Genomic DNA, 15,886 nt, shown 5'->3' on the forward strand with positions numbered 1-15,886 from the left:
AAGGTCCACTCTAAAGAAGTGATATCTAGCAGGCCAAGCTCAAGGGTGCAGGAATCAAGCATATGCATTCTTACAAAGGAAAAAAAAAAAAAAGATTTGTCAAAATGAGTAGCCAATGAGATCAAATAGCTGCAATTATCACAAAACAGGGAAAATGTATATATATATTATTAGAAGTAATTCTGAAATGGAGAAATCATTTATGCAAAAAAAATACAGAAGACTGTTTCACACAAAAAAAGACCATTGCTGGCCATAGCAACAATTCAGAATGCAGGTATTTTTTTAAAGAAAGATCATAAAATTGCTTACTGGTTAACCATGGACAGCACAAACACAAAAGCATGAAACAATCTGTCTAAATCAAAAGTGCATAAATGAAAATAGTGCAAACCACATGTGATCGATATTTGCCTTGACTTGGTAACCTGCAACTTTAAGGAATAAAATGTTTCAAATGCACCACTAATCCCACAACATAATCCTTTGCTAAAACACAAGCTCCTTGCCCAGCTCAAAAATAGCCCAACCTCTTTTTTGCTCGCTCTCCCTAATTAATATTAGCTGGAGCTTACAGAGAGGTAAGAGGGCCTCAGGAAAGGCTCCTTAACCAATTAGTTCCATCTAGATTTTATTAGGAAGCAACCCACTCGATCTTTGTTGCCAGATGTATAGCCAGCCACAGTCTTAGAAAAATTATTTTCTGAAATAACATTACTAGATTTCTGGTACAAAAAAAAAACAAAAAAACCCAGAAGTCCATCATTGCTTTCAAGAGAGACTATGAGAAACAGTGCAGCCATTATATGATGTGTCAATGGCCATGTGTGCCCATACTGTATACGGCTATAAATATATATATTACACAAACACACACTACACAAGTGACCCTGATCAAAATACCCCAGTTCTTAATACCGTGTATTGCCCCCTTTAACATCAACGACAGCTTGAAGTCTTTTGTGGTATTTGTGGATGAGACTCTTCATCTTCTCAGATGGTAAAGCTGCCCATTCCTCTTGGCAAAAAGCCTCCAGTTCCTGGAAATTCTTGGGCTGTCTTGCATGAACTGCACGTTTGAGACCTCCCCAGAGTAGTTCAATGATATTGAAGTCAGGAGACTGAGATGGCCATTCTAGAACCTTTACTTCATTCTGCTGTAACCAACGACAGGTCGACTTGGTCTTGTGTTTTGGATCATTGTCATGTTGGAATGGCCAAATATGTCCCATGCACAGCTTCCTGGCTTATGAATGCAAATGTTCCTCCAGTATTTTTTGAGAACATACTGCATTCATCTTGCCATCAATTTTGACCAAATTTCCTGTGCCTTTGTAGCTCGCACATCCCCAAAACATCAGTGATTCACCTCCGTGTTTAAAAGTAGGAATGGTGTACCTTTCATCATAGGCCTTGTTGACTCCTCTCCAAATGTAGCGTTTATAGTTGTGGCCAAAAAACTCAATTTTGGCCTTATCACTCCAAATGACTTTGTGCCAGAAGGTTTGAGGTTCGTCTCTGTGCTGTTAGGCGTATTGTAAGCGGGATTTGGCATTTGTGTAGAGTAATGGCTTTCTTCTCTGGCGACTCAACCATGCAGCCCATCTTTCTTCAAGTGCATCTTGAAACAGCCACACCACATGTTTTCAGAGAGTCATGCATTTCACCTGAAGTTATATGTGGGGTTTTCTTTGCATCCTGAGCAATTTTCCTGGCAGTTGCGGCTGAAATTTTAGTTTGTCTACCTGACCGTGGTTTGGTTTCAACAGAACCCCTTATTTTCCACTTCTTGATTGGAGTCTGAAGACTGCCGATTGGCATTCTCAATTCCTTGGATATCTTTTTATATCCCTTTTATACAGTTCAACAACCTTTACCCGCAGATCTTTTGACAATTCTTTTGCTTTCCCCATGACTCAGAATCCAGAAAAGTCAGTGCAGCACTGGATGAAAGATGCAAGGGTCTGTCAGGAGTCCAGAAACTCATTGACCTTTTATACACACACTAACTACAAGCAAACAGATCACAGGTGAGGATGGTTACCTTTAATAGGCATTTTAAACCCCTTTGTGTCAACTTGTGTGCATGTTATCAGACCAAAATCACCAGGGTATGTAAACTTTTGATCAGGGTCATTTGGATAGTTTGTTGTCATTATGATTTAAAAAGAGTAAACACAGTTGATTAATAAATGGCTTCATCCAAATACTAACCATTAGTGAAAGAAAAGTTTGTGTTATCATTCACAGTCTCTGAAAAATGGCCAAGAAATCATAAATTCTGCCAGAGTATGTAATTTTATGAGCACAACTATAATAGAGAATATATATCTATATTATGTCTATTTCTGGCGGGCGAGTTATCCACTGGCTTCTTATATCTCTTGGGGATACCAGCAGCAGTATTCCCCTTATGTAATTTTTCTTGATTGGCTCCTTTCATCCTTTCTGCAAAATATAAAATACCGGTACGTTTAAACTGCAGCAGGAGGAGTGCAAGGGTAGATTCACAACAGACTGAGTGGCTATTCCAGTGCAGTCCCACCGCATGACAGGCAAAACACCTAGTCTCCTGTGAACCAGGTTCACATCACCATGTTGCGGCAGTGTGTGCACACTTAAAAGAGGAAAAAATAAAAAAATAAAAAATCACTGCCTTGCATCATGCGTCGTGCGACGGCCAATGAAATGTCTGTGTGACATTTCAATAAATTTATTAAAAAATAAAAGTAAACTGTGCCATGCAAAAACTTCAGCTATAAAAATTACGTATAGTCGTATTTGTTTTACTCCCACCTCTTGTTCTGGTGACAGCTCTAAAATTGTGGATTCCTCATCACTTTCTGCCTTAGTGACAGAGGTTACCAGGACATGTAAAGAGGGCAAGAAGTTAGCTGGGATACAGACATTAATAAATGTATAGGAGGAAAAAAAAAAATAAAAAAATAATAAAAAAAACACACATATAAGCTGCAATGATGAGACAGAACAGTCTTTACTCCATTTAGAGTTGGAAGCACTGGTTTCTGAATACAGTTGAATTCTCTTTAGGATGTAATTTATTTTATGTAGAATGCACCCCATTTCAAAATCTCTGTTTTTTTCAGTCACATTATCTATGCACAAAAAAAAAAAACAAAAAACACAACACACTTCTTATAAGTTGGTGCTATATAAAACCTGTATAATATTAATATAATAATAATGCGCAGCCAAAGCTTTCAGCTCCCCACCCACAGTTTAAGTTATAGTGACAAAAGGCCCAAGCCCCCCTGTCAGAGTTGTTTTAATTTTAATTTAAATTTTTTTACTATTATAACTATGCAGGACTCTGTTAAGATACAATCACACCTTACTGACTTGGAAAGGCGCCTGTCCACGTTCCAGAAACACAGGCTAAAAAACGCAAGTTGAGCTTGCAGTGCCATTTCTTAATGTCATCCCAAAACGCAGGTAGTCTCAGGTAGCTCAGGGCCAAAACGTGGTACTTAGAGCTTCTTTGGCAAATTTGTAGCCCAACAAGTAGCCAATTCTAGTCAACGAGTTGTTGAGTTTTAGCATCACTACAGTCAGATGTGAGTGTAGTCTTAGAGAGACTTCCCCTCCCTATCACACTACTAGTACTACTATCTGTCTCAAAAGATTCACAAGACATGAAGCGATGGAGAATATGCAACAGGACAAAAAGCAATAAAAAATAAATTAAAAAATGTATATAAAAACTGAGGTTTGTTTTCCTCTACTAACAAAACACACACTCTCTCGGTTATAGCTTTTCCTTCATTTCCAGTCCAGGTACATTTCTCTCAGGCCGACCATACACTATGCAGTCTGTGCAATCTTATCTAAATCTCCCATCAACTAGGGCCTACCTTATTTAAACGCTAATTGTACAACCAGAGATTGTATAATGTATGGCCAAAGTTAACAGAGCACTGGATATCAGTAAAACGTGGACAAAAGGATTTGAATACATCTTAATTCCATCCAAAAAAATATTATTAATAAAATGTAAAAAAGTGAAGGCTAAAAACGTACACTTTAAAACTTCTATAAAGCAACATTAGATTTTTAATTAGTCACACATCCTCTAGTAAAACAAAGACTTCCTATCCCTGGCCTGACAAGCTCACACAACACAAAAACTCAATGTATGATTAACAGGGAAGACAACCACATAATTGTTCCATCAAGAAAAAGAAAAAAAAACACACATCTATGCAGTTCATTATATTATGTTCTCCATCAAGGGTAGGAAAATTATTACTTGCCTTGTATAAATGTAAAAAGAAAATATGTCTATGGCCAGACAGTAAGGGGCCTTGTTAGATAAGATGTCGGGGACAAACGTTAGGCCAAAAAGGTAACTTAAAAAAAAAAAAAAAAAAAATAGCCAGGAATTTTTCACCAAAAAGGATTACAGCACATTAGGGAACCTATCACGCTGAACCCTCCACACATTTCCATGGAAAACATTTCCTTGATTTGAACTTCATGCTGGAGCTCTAGAACACCCCCATCCTCCCACATATGTAATGAAAGTGCTCATTAGCTACATTGTGGGATGCTAGGTAAAATGCCAAAGCTTCAACTCAAAGTCCAGGCACCATACAGCACACTCCTTGGGTGGATAAAACACACTTTCCACTAAACTCATTGTATTCGAAGATACATTTTGGAACCTACTGATGGGGACCTGTGCTTGATTAATAATGGATACTGCAGATTTACTTTAAAGGGGGGTTTCATTTTAATAAATGTATTCTCTTTCTACCTAAATCATTATTAGACGCAAGGTGTTCATTGTACAAATATTTAGGTTTTCAAGTTAACACTCCTCTTTGCATTTCTGTTGCCAGTGCTCGGCAGAAAGCCTAGGTGTGTCTCAAAAAAAAAATGCTAACATCTGCTAGCGAAGGGTTTAAAATTGGAAAAAAATAAAATAAAAAGAAAAGCCAAGTATCTACTAAAATTTCTTATTTCCAATTTCACTCCATGTAACCACAGTGTGGGAGTTCTTTCACTCTTGTATTATTGAGTTATAACATTGTATAAAATAAAAGCAATGCGTTTGTAATGTTAATCAAGAGATTAATGGCCCATTCAATAAGTTACTGAAAGGCCATTGATGTGCGCTGTGAAGGGGTTGTGCATTATTAGGATGCATCTCACAGTTTAGTTTTTTTTGTGTGTAAACAACCTGAACGGTCACAAAATTACATTTTATTCCTCTTTGTGTGCAGCGATGTGGTGTAGTGCGTCACAACACACTGTGCAAAAAATGCAGCATGACCTACGCATTTTCAGCATACGCCACTGCACTGAACTAAAAGGACACAAGGCTAACTGAAGGCAAGGCTGCTCAGCACAGCCCAACACATTTGGTATGAATGGACTAAGGGTACAGTCACATTGAACGCAGGATTGAAATTGCGCAAGTTCAGCTGAACCCGCATTTCAGTGTGAGCTCAGGGGCAATTTGAAAGACATCTGTTCCTGCACAGATGTCTATTGAAATCGCCCCCCGAAGTCAACAAAAGTAGTGCAGAAACTACTTTTGGAAATCGGTGCGGCGCCGCAAAGTCCAAGTCGCGCCAAATGGGACAGTGCCATTGCCGGCAATAGGCTGCGATTTGACATGTCAAGTCACGCCAATGTGAACGGGGGGCTTATGCTCAGCTGAGCCCCCATTCACATCGGCACAATTTGACATGCCAAATCTCAGCCTATTGCTGGCAACGGCACTGTCCCCATCAGTGCGGCGCCTCACCAAATTTCCAAAAGTAGTTGCACAGATTTCTTTCAAAATCGCCCCCGAACTCGCACTGAAATGCAGGTTTAAAATTGTGCGAGTTCAGCTGAACGAGGGCTGAATGATTAGGTTAACAACATGCTACATAGTTTCCTAGAAATCTCGTGCAGAACAAAGTAAGAGGTTAAATACGTAAGAGCTCTGCGCCAATTGTGATTCATGTCCTTGCAAAGTTATATATTGTAAAGATGGCAGCAATACATTTTATTCCAAAGCCAAGATTACATAGGTAAAGTTGCATCACAGACAAATAGATTGATCACTTGAACCTACGTCAAAAGTAAAACTACAGTATTAAATCACATTATTGTAATCGTTACTTGACACGAAGTGTACCTGACTTGTAGCCACATTCTGAAAATCAGGATTTCAGCAGTAACAACAACCATTAAAAAGGCCCGAAATATTAATCAACATACATTTCTTCACCAATGATTACCATGCCAACAAAAACTTACATCACATGACCTCAAAACTCAGTCAATGCAGAGACAAGAGTTTCTGAAAACTCAGTACAATTCTGCAAAAAATCTACAACAGGTACTAACCAAATTTAGCCTTTGTAAATAAAGGACTTGATGCTTCCCATGAATTTAAAAAGGTCTTGTACTTTAATGCTATGGTAATTTATAACCCACAGTACTAACAGTCACTGCTCACTAGGCCAATGTGACACTTAATTGTTATGTGCTCATAGGAGCTGTAAAATAGAGAGGTTTGACAACCCAAATATATAGCCTTAAAAAGACAAGTGGCAGGTTGTTTTATTTTTGTTATTTTACAACCCATTACAATATTTAAGACACACAATTTCCATAAATATGGCTGGGTTTTGAGGTTTTACAAAATGTAAAGACAACCTGCAAAGGATCTAATACACTAATGGGCATATGTATAAAGCAGCGAATAGAACATTGATCAAACATTTTCTGAAGGATTATCTTCTTGGTGAATAGGTTTATATTTATTATTGATTGCAGTGAGGGCTCATTGATACCACACGCATTGCTTAACACAGGCCCAGTGCAACAAGTCAAAAGCCATTGTTTCCAATATGTTTAGTTAACACACACTGGGGATGATTTACTAAAACTGGAGAGTGGAAAATCTGGAGCAGCTTTGCAAAGAAACCAATCAGCTTCCAGGTTCTCCTCTTTGTCAAAGCTTAATTAAATAAGGTGAAGTTAGAAGCCGACTGGCTACCATGCACAGCTGTACCAGATTTTTCCACTCTTCAGTTTTAGTAAATTAACCCAATTGTATTGGTGAGCGCTAGGTAAAATTGGATACCACCTACTCTTGGATTTTTTTTTTTTTTCCCCCATTTAGAATTCGGAAATGTAAAAAAAAAAAAAAAAAAAAAAAAAAAAGGGATTTTACAGGCTACACTAAGGATTTAAATTTTTGTCTTTTTTTTTTTTTTTTTTTTTTTTTTTTTTTATGGATGTTTTGCAAAACCAACTAAAAATGCTCACTTTGGCAGCAAACACTATGACAACCAATTCCAAAAGCAAGTTTAGGCATCAACCATATGATGTTCAGTGATACTTATTGTAGATTCCTCTAAAGCTGTGTACCCATGAGAATTCTCCATAGGCCACAGGAGCACTGCTATGTAGTGCTGCTCAGCCAGAAGATAGAGCTGTACTTAATCATACATGGATAGTATAGCTCGTACCCATGGGAAGGCTTTCATAGACACTCCAGGGAGAATGAAAAGACCTGCTGCAATCAGTAGCATCTGTCAAAATCTGCAGTAGGTAGGAGAGGTATCCTCCAGATATGATTAAATACAGCTCTATATTGCCGAATGTGACCGCTGGGCACACTGCAAAAGTTCCCCTAAACACCCAGAAGTACATTAGTCCAAAAGGATTAACAATTTTGGTATATTTGTTTAATAATCACACACTAGCTATTCCAGCTGATACTCAAAGAAATAAGGTTCTCAAGTTGGAGTTTTCAGACAAGACTAAAAAAAAAAAAAAAAAAAAAAAGTTTCTAGCCAACCTAAAATTGCCCATTACTACTGCTATGAAGGTCAAAAGCAAATTTACAACACAATATGAAATAAAATCTATATGCACAGTGCCACCAAAATACTTTACACATGGCTGTCCACATTTAATCATTTCTAAAAATTCTTGTCTTAAGCCAAAAGCAACACAGATTGGATCTGGTGCAAAACTGAACTAGTTCAGCAGTGCACAGCCCACTATTATAATTTAGGCACAACATTCAATCTAATAACTTTTTGTCAGAATATAAATTTCTGGAGGACAGAAAACTAAGGGTACTTTATATTTGAAGTCACATTCACATCTGAAGTATGACATAACAATACATTCATAGGTTGACCATTAATACACAAACACCATGATTGTTCAAACATGGGCTATATTTTATTAAAAGCAAAAAAAACAGCAAAAAAAATAAATAAAATCCCCAGTAAACCCAAGCACAGTTTAGCCCAGTTAGCAGATAGTTAAAGTGGAGAGTCACAGCATAGCTCTCTCCTGTAGTTTCCCCAGCCATATGCTGATACCCTTAAGACGCCATGCGGTCCAGCTTTATAAGCTTTCATCTCCAATTCCCTGCTTGAAACACGAACTGCCTGGTAACAATGACTCTCTGTGTGCCGAAAATCCTATTATTGATCCTTCTACTTACCTTGGGCTGTGCTCTTCTGGGAAATGCAACTTTAGGGTCAATCTGAAAGGACGGGACACAGGAAAAGAAAAAAAACAAATAAAACAAAAAACACAGCAGTTAGTGACTTGCATTCACTCGTTTCCACTTTGAGATTAATGGCTCATATTTAAGGGTGGTATAATGGACATCTGTCACTTAAATGTTGGAACGACATTTTAGTGTGTACTGTAATGCTCTGCAGCCCTGACAAAGTCAAAGGGGTTACTAGCCTACTAGAACTGCCACAAAGCTAATGTGCTCTGTTTGTATCTTACAGAAATGACATTGATTTCCTTTATTACAATGTATTGAAAAATTAGAACTGCCGAGCACACAAGAGACCCAGTGATCGCCATATAACAAAGTGCTCCTCTCTCGCTCAGCGTGTCGAACAGATGTTTGAGCCCCACAGCTAAACGTAAAGTTATTTGCATGTACACCATAATGCACCACTCTGCAGAGGGATGTGCAAATAGTTCTGGATAGATGCAGTCACCCAGCAGATTAATTTGTGCATAAAGGGGGAGAAAAAAAAAAAAAAAAAAAAAAAAGAAAAACCCTCAACCCCTTCACAGCCAGTCTGAGCGCTGTCTGCAATGCAACCTGCTGCCGTCTCTACCTAATCACTGATAACATGTACAAATACAGATGCCAATACCTGCTTCAAAACATAAGTCCATTCTGCTAAAAAACACCACATGCAGTCTATTAAAGTTTAGTAATAAGTGGATTTTCCCTGGAGAACATGAAATAAGCAAATGTTGTGGCTGGCAAGAAGCTATGTGTAAGCTTTGAAAAGGTTTCTGAGATAAACACAGAAGTCTAAGCAGCTCCACACAAGGATCTGTTTTTTCTTCCACCCTCCATTAACCTGGAAATCACATCGTCATGTTTAATAATGCAACAGTATGGCCACACTTTCTAATGTGTTAGCAGAACAAAAAGCAACAAGTGAAGAAGATGGCTACATAGATCTAGATGTTCATCATAAAAGACACAAAAGTATGTGACAAAACAGAAAAAAGCACATGTTTTTCTTTTCAAACACTTCACACAAAAGACCTCACAAGCTTTTATTTAATAAAGCAAATGGTTGTGTACAGCACCACACATGTATTCACAAATCAGCTTTTCTTGTAGTGACTACAATAATCTAGTGCATGTTAATAAAATACAGCTGTCTCAGGTACCAGAGCCCTATACCCTGGCTGGCCATAAGGTTTAACACTCAGGTTAGTAAACACAAAGCAAAGCAACCTTGGCCAAAAACTGTTTTTTGGCACTTCTCCACAAAAAAAAAAAAAAAAAAAAAAAAAAAAAAAAAAAAAAAAAACACACAAAAAACACAATAGCTGGAAAACTTCATGGCTGCGCTAAAACAATACTGCAGCTTGATACCAACTAATAAAAATTGCCTGGGCTATCCAAACCATGCTTATTAAATCAGGCAATGAGCAAAGTGCAGTAAACCACAGCAGATAGCATTTGAAATTGAAATCTAACAGGTTGCTATGGACAACTGAATATTGGCATTGCTTGCTTTACTCCAATAAAAAAAAGCTCAGATGTCATGCCGTTCCAAGGATCTACCATGTTATATTCAACCTTACACGTGAGCCATTAATCTAGGCTATTCCATTATGAGACACACACAGTAACATGACATTTTGCAAATCCTTCCCACAACAGTATTATAAGATCAGAAAATAAACAAAGGGAAATGCAACAAGTGAGGTATTTGCATGCAGGCAAGCAAGAAGTGATGTCCACATGTAAAATTTCAAACTACTTAAATCTGAACATCCCGGAATTTCAGTGGAACATGTTATTTGCTCTAATCATTGCAAATTCATCATTGTGGATTATCATGCTACCTAATGAGTAGTTAGTAGCCATGGTCAAAAAGATGCTTTAGCTTATTTTCTAGAAGTATGTAACACCCTTTCAAGCTTGCATGGAAATTAATCACCTCCTGCACCCCCCCCCACTACTATTACATTCAATAATCATCTACCAAGAAATAAAATGAGTTAGTCAGAGACAAATTCTACTTACTGTATCTACAAATCCTCTAGGAAAAAAAAAAGTACTATGACACTATTTCTGAGGTTTGTGGGCCATTACCTAAAATCAAAGCTTTTAACGTAAGCGTAAACAAGAGCGGTCACTCCGAGCCAAAGCCCAACCGAGCTGCCTCCTGCACTGAATGTTGAAACATGAGTCAAAAGACTAGATAAAGCTACATTAACAGTAATCAAGAATGTGGTGACAAATACAAAACATACTATTAGCTTTTGCAGCCCATTCTGCTTTGCTTTACTGCTGAAGCCTCTGGAAGCCTGAACCTGGGCCTAAATGTTTAAAACACATCGCCTACCCAAAAGTCCTCTTTAAACAATATCTAAAATTAATCCTTGGCGGGAGACTGAGCCATTCTTATTTGTCAAAAAAAGCTCAACATGAAATAAAAGAATAGGAGGGAGAAAAATACAATGACTACACAAGAATTAACAAAACAAACAAAGAGGTGCAAGTGTATAAACATTTGCACACAGATTTATTTATTTTTTAAGCTTAATTGAATTTTTTATACTCAAAAAACTACAGAAGGGTAGTCTTCAGCTGTTCAGACAACTAAGCTAGCTACATAAAATAGCATACCTACAAAAAGTGTGCACATTATATAGAATGAATAGATATGCAAACATGTGCAAACTAACTTCTTCCTGACATTCCTTACAGCCCTGTGCATGTTATTTTGGAAGCTCATCTCTGTGCTCAGGTTCTATTTTTTAATCTAGGACAAAGCTTGCTGCATGAACATACAGTTAAAATTGTGACATTTACCAGTTGTAAAAAAAAAAAAAAAAATCCTTTATCTAATCAGTGTAATTAGCTCACCTTTCCCTCCTCATTAAGCACGATAGCAGCAATACAGGAGATCTTTTGTCAGCGTCCCTTTTCCAAGCTTTGTGAAAGCATAATTAAACTGGGTAATAAGGTGCAAAAAAAAAGGCTGTGTTTTTTTTCCCTTTGCTTTGTAAACACAGGAAAACAGAAGTGAGATGCACTGACAGCGCTGGCTGATCAGCCATAGTCACTGAAAACTAAGCTTATGCAAATTTTGGTCTATAAGTTGATGCTAAGGGCAAAATAAACATGCTAAAGCAAATACTAAAAATGTTCCTAAATTAATAAACACACAGTAAAATAAACTGAGTGCCCTAGTAAGTCTACCATACCTAAACTGACACCAGGAGATTGTATTACCTACAGACACTTGCTCACACAAAAACAAATCAGCATGGCACATTTTTAAACCCATATATTAACCAGCTACACATTACTAATGCCTAGCAGAAATAATGGTGACTTGACAGCAGCCATTTACAGCTGGTGGTAAATGGGGTGAGCAAGGTCTACAGGTAAAAATAAACAAAAAAAAAAACCACACACAAAAAAACTTTAGCCAACTCTAGAAAGTGCCTGGCAAAAGACAAAAATAAAAAACTGCACAAAAAACACACACACACACACACACACACAAACGTCAACAAAAACTGAACAACTGAATTTGAAAAATAAAGCACAACATACCGTCTTGGAATCTAATTCATGGTGGGGTTGAGCTAATACTTTATCTACACTTGCAGGATCTGCAAACGTAACAAAGCCGAAGCCTCTGAAATCAGACAAAGAACAAGAGAAATGACAATGAGTGCTAAACATGAAGCACAGATGCAACGTGAAAATTAAAACACCACACTTATTAACAAAAAGAAGAAAAGCACGCATTAGGGTGAAAGGCTAGGGCACCCTTGTGTGTCCTCGAAGCAGCAGTATAAAAATTGGCATTGGCACAGAGAATGCCAGCTGGATAGGACAACAGTACAGTTTTTGGACAAGTTTTTATTTCTCTTACAGTTCCCTCTGTTAGTGAAATTCTGAAAAAAGGGGGTGTGGGCTAATAGAGGGTGAAAATAACCTGGATACAGTATTACAGGCACAAAGATAACACTAGTTAACCATGTCTGCAACAATGAAACAATTCAGCACTCTGCGTGACAGCACACTTGCTAGTTTGGCCAGAAAGGAGAGTGGCCCTAAAAGTAGGGAGGCTACTTGGAGACGAGCATGGCCCTAAAAGGGGGCTACTTGAAAGAGACGGGGGTGGCCCTAAAAAGTAAGGGGGCTACATGGAGACGAGAATGGCCCTAAAAGTAAGGGGGCTACTTGATGGAGATGGGGGTGGCCCTAAAAAGTAAGGGGGGGCTACTTGGAGATGGGGTGGCCCTAAAAGTAAGGGGGGGCTACTTGATGGAGATGGGGTGGCCCTAAAAGTAAGGGGGGGCTACTTGATGGAGATGGGGGTGGCCCTAAAAGGGGGGCTACTTGATGGAGATGGGAGTGGCCCTAAAAGTAAGGGGGGGCTACTTGATGGAGATGGGGGTGGCCCTAAAAGTAAGGGGGGCTACTTGATGGCGACGAGGGTGGCCCTAAAAGTAAAGGGGCAGCCCTAAAAGTAAAGGGGTTACTTGATGGTGACGATGGTGGCCCTAACAGTAAGGGAGCTACTTGATGGCGGCACTAACAGTAAGGGGGGCTACTTGATGGCGACGAGGGTGGCACTAACAGTAAGGGGGGCTACTTGATGGCGACGAGGGTGACACTAACAGTAAGGGGGGCTACTTGATGGCGACGAGGGTGGCACTAACAGTAAGGGGGGCTACTTGATGGCAACGAGGGTGGCCCTAAAAGTAAGGGGATTACTTGATGGAGAAGAGAGTGGCCCTAAAAGTAAGGGGATTACTTGATGGAGAAGAGAGTGGCCCTAAAAGTAAGGGGATTACTTGATGGAGAAGAGAGTGGCCCTAAAAGTAAGGGGATTACTTGATGGAGAAGAGAGTGGCCCTAAAAGTAAGGGGATTACTTGATGGAGAAGAGAGTGGCCCTAAAAGTAAGGGGGCTACTTGATGGAATATTGAAGCATAGCATCTCATCAATACTGGCGGGCAGACGTGATTGATTGTTTTTAGAGTGAGTAAACCTCAGTGTGGAGAGGCAGAGATTTTGGCAGTGAGACGAGGGGGGTGTGTGCCTGCACAGACGGAGATTGCATCTTCCCTCTTTAGCCCACTTGTCCAGGAGGACATAGCTTCTGGAGAGTACAAAGAAGTTTTTTCCACGGAGTGAGCTTACCTGGACCGTTTGGTGGTAGGGTCTCTCATCACCATGCACTCTCGGATTTCTCCAAATTTGCTAAAATAGTCTCTGAGGCTATCTGTGCACAAGCATAAAAAGGACATGACGGCCGTAAGTAATAGGTCAGAAGCAAAACACAGCCCCCCCCCCCCCCCCCCCCCATCCATCCCATGCCCAAAGAGCCCCAAATAGCGACAGGGGTCGAATAGAGGACTCGGAAAGCAGAAATAAATAAATAAGCGGAGAAAAGAGAGAAGTAGGAGGTTGGAGAGGAGAAGAAGGAGAAGACGGTGGAACAAAGAGCCAGGAAAAAAAAAGGGGGGGGGGGGGGGTCACCGGTGCCTGCTTACCTGGGGAGGTCTGCCAGCTCAGGCCGCCGATAAACATTTTACTAGAAGGGGAGGAAAACAGAACACAAGTCAGCACAGATGTCAGATCGGCCATTTTGACGTGTAACTTACAAAAGGGAGAGAGAAGAGAGGAGACAAGAGGGTGAGGATGGAGCACACACACAGACACACACTACAGATGACAGGGGAGGAGGAGGCCCACTCTTCTCAGGGAAGGTGACTGTCAACAAGCAGAGATGTGGGGACAACCCTCCTCTGTGTCCTTGTCCTTCCTAGAAGAGAGAGGGGGGATGCTACACACACACCATCCCATACAACTTACCCGGGGTCGTGCTGAGAATCATTCGGACTCCCAGAGGTGCTCTGGCTCCCATCTGCCTCCATGTCCCCTTTAAAACTGTTTAAAAAAAAAAAAGAAAAAAAAAAAAGAAAAGCTAACTAGTAAAAAAGAAGCCGGTGTTCGTATAAAAAGCCCGAATGGAATCCAACAGCAGCCGCAAACTCTTGTCAGGGAAGACTGTCAGTGGCCCCACTCACACACAGTGACAGCAGGCTGTCCTCACTCCTGCACTGGGACTCGCTGTGTGTGTATATACGTGTGTGTGTGTGTGTGTGTCTCAGTCACACAGGGAGAGAGGCAGCAGCTAAGCGAGGAGCCGCTAAGAGAATATTATTGAGCCGGGAAGAAGCTCGTCACACGTGGGATCAGCTCAACATCGCCACGCCTCCTCCCGCCCCCTGTCCACAGCCCCACCTCCTCTCCCCAGCACGACGGTCATGGGCGGGTTCATCTCCTATGACATCACACTGCCTTCCTACCTGCCTAGTGTGCTGCGGGATCCCTAGACATCCCCGGCGTCCCTCTAGACGTGTGTGCTCCTTATAGCAGGAATACACGGTGAGAAGAGCGAAATAGCGTCCGTCAGTAGTGTATTTTGTTTGCTTACAGAAGTCTTATATCTGTTTATGGTAACATTATCGAACCAAAATGTTAATGTACTATTTTTTTTTTAAATATCTAAAAAAAAAAAAAAAATCCAACAAAAATCTTTGAATTGGAAACAATGTTCGTTGGTCGAAATCGTCGCCCACATTAACCAATCCAAAAAAAAAATCTTTAAAAGAGCAATTGATTTCATACGTAGTGTTGACGTCTCACGCACAAGTGGGGTCATCTACTAGTTCTGCTCATGCTTGATAATGTTCAAGAGATGTTTTACAGATGACCTTCACGTCAACGAATAGAATATCATTTGTTTGCAAACGATACAACACAATTTTTTGTTTACAATATCGATATCGGGTGTTACTTTACATTGTAAAGCATTGCGTAAACTGTTGGCGCTATATAAATCGTTAATAATAATACTTGCTGGGCATCAATGAATAGATGGCTGATCGTTCGCAGAACGGAAAATTTTCACCCAATTTTCTTATGGTATATTCCTGCCATTAGTTATGGCCCGTACATATGATCCAAAAATCGAGGGGGTTCTTTGGTAACTAGTCTCAGATCGAAAAATAAAGAGTTTACTAAAGTTCCGAAAATTTTTGGACAACAACATAAAAATCCGTAAGTGATGTAATGTTTTGTAGTGTATTTGTATTGTATTTTCATATAACAACTGTACTGATTAAAGCCTGGTACACTCGATGAAATTATCAGATTATTATTATTCACGATTTATATAGAGCCAACAGTTTACGCAGTTTTACAATGTAGAGGGGGGACAGCACAATTACAGAAGGGACAGGAGGGCCCTGCTCGTAGAGCTTACATTCTAATCAGATGAATGATTGTCCTTTTTTTTTTCTATGCTACTCGCATATC

At 39.6% G+C, this 15,886-nt stretch overlaps 1 protein-coding gene across 7 annotated transcripts in view; it reads right to left on the minus strand.

Annotated features, from left to right (window-relative positions):
- MSI2 (musashi RNA binding protein 2) overlaps nucleotides 1–14,799 on the minus strand; it is a 928,554-nt gene extending 913,755 nt beyond the window's left edge. For 4 of the 7 annotated variants that reach the window (XM_073614998.1, XM_073614994.1, XM_073614999.1 and 1 more), the window contains exons 1-5: nucleotides 14,378–14,799; nucleotides 14,056–14,096; nucleotides 13,703–13,784; nucleotides 12,101–12,185; nucleotides 8,483–8,524 (exon numbers count right to left, since the gene is read on the minus strand). In XM_073614998.1, coding sequence (XP_073471099.1) covers nucleotides 8,483–8,524; nucleotides 12,101–12,185; nucleotides 13,703–13,784; nucleotides 14,056–14,096; nucleotides 14,378–14,439 — 312 coding nt within the window. In that variant the 5' untranslated portion in view covers nucleotides 14,440–14,799. The remainder of the gene's footprint in view (nucleotides 1–8,482; nucleotides 8,525–12,100; nucleotides 12,186–13,702; nucleotides 13,785–14,055; nucleotides 14,097–14,377) is intronic. The other 3 variants (XM_073614995.1, XM_073615000.1, XM_073614997.1) reach the window with 2 other exon arrangements.
- Between the last annotated feature and the right edge of the window lie 1,087 nt (nucleotides 14,800–15,886).

Source organism: Aquarana catesbeiana, linkage group LG02 (assembly GCF_042186555.1).
Source record: "Aquarana catesbeiana isolate 2022-GZ linkage group LG02, ASM4218655v1, whole genome shotgun sequence".
NCBI lineage: Eukaryota > Metazoa > Chordata > Amphibia > Anura > Ranidae > Aquarana > Aquarana catesbeiana.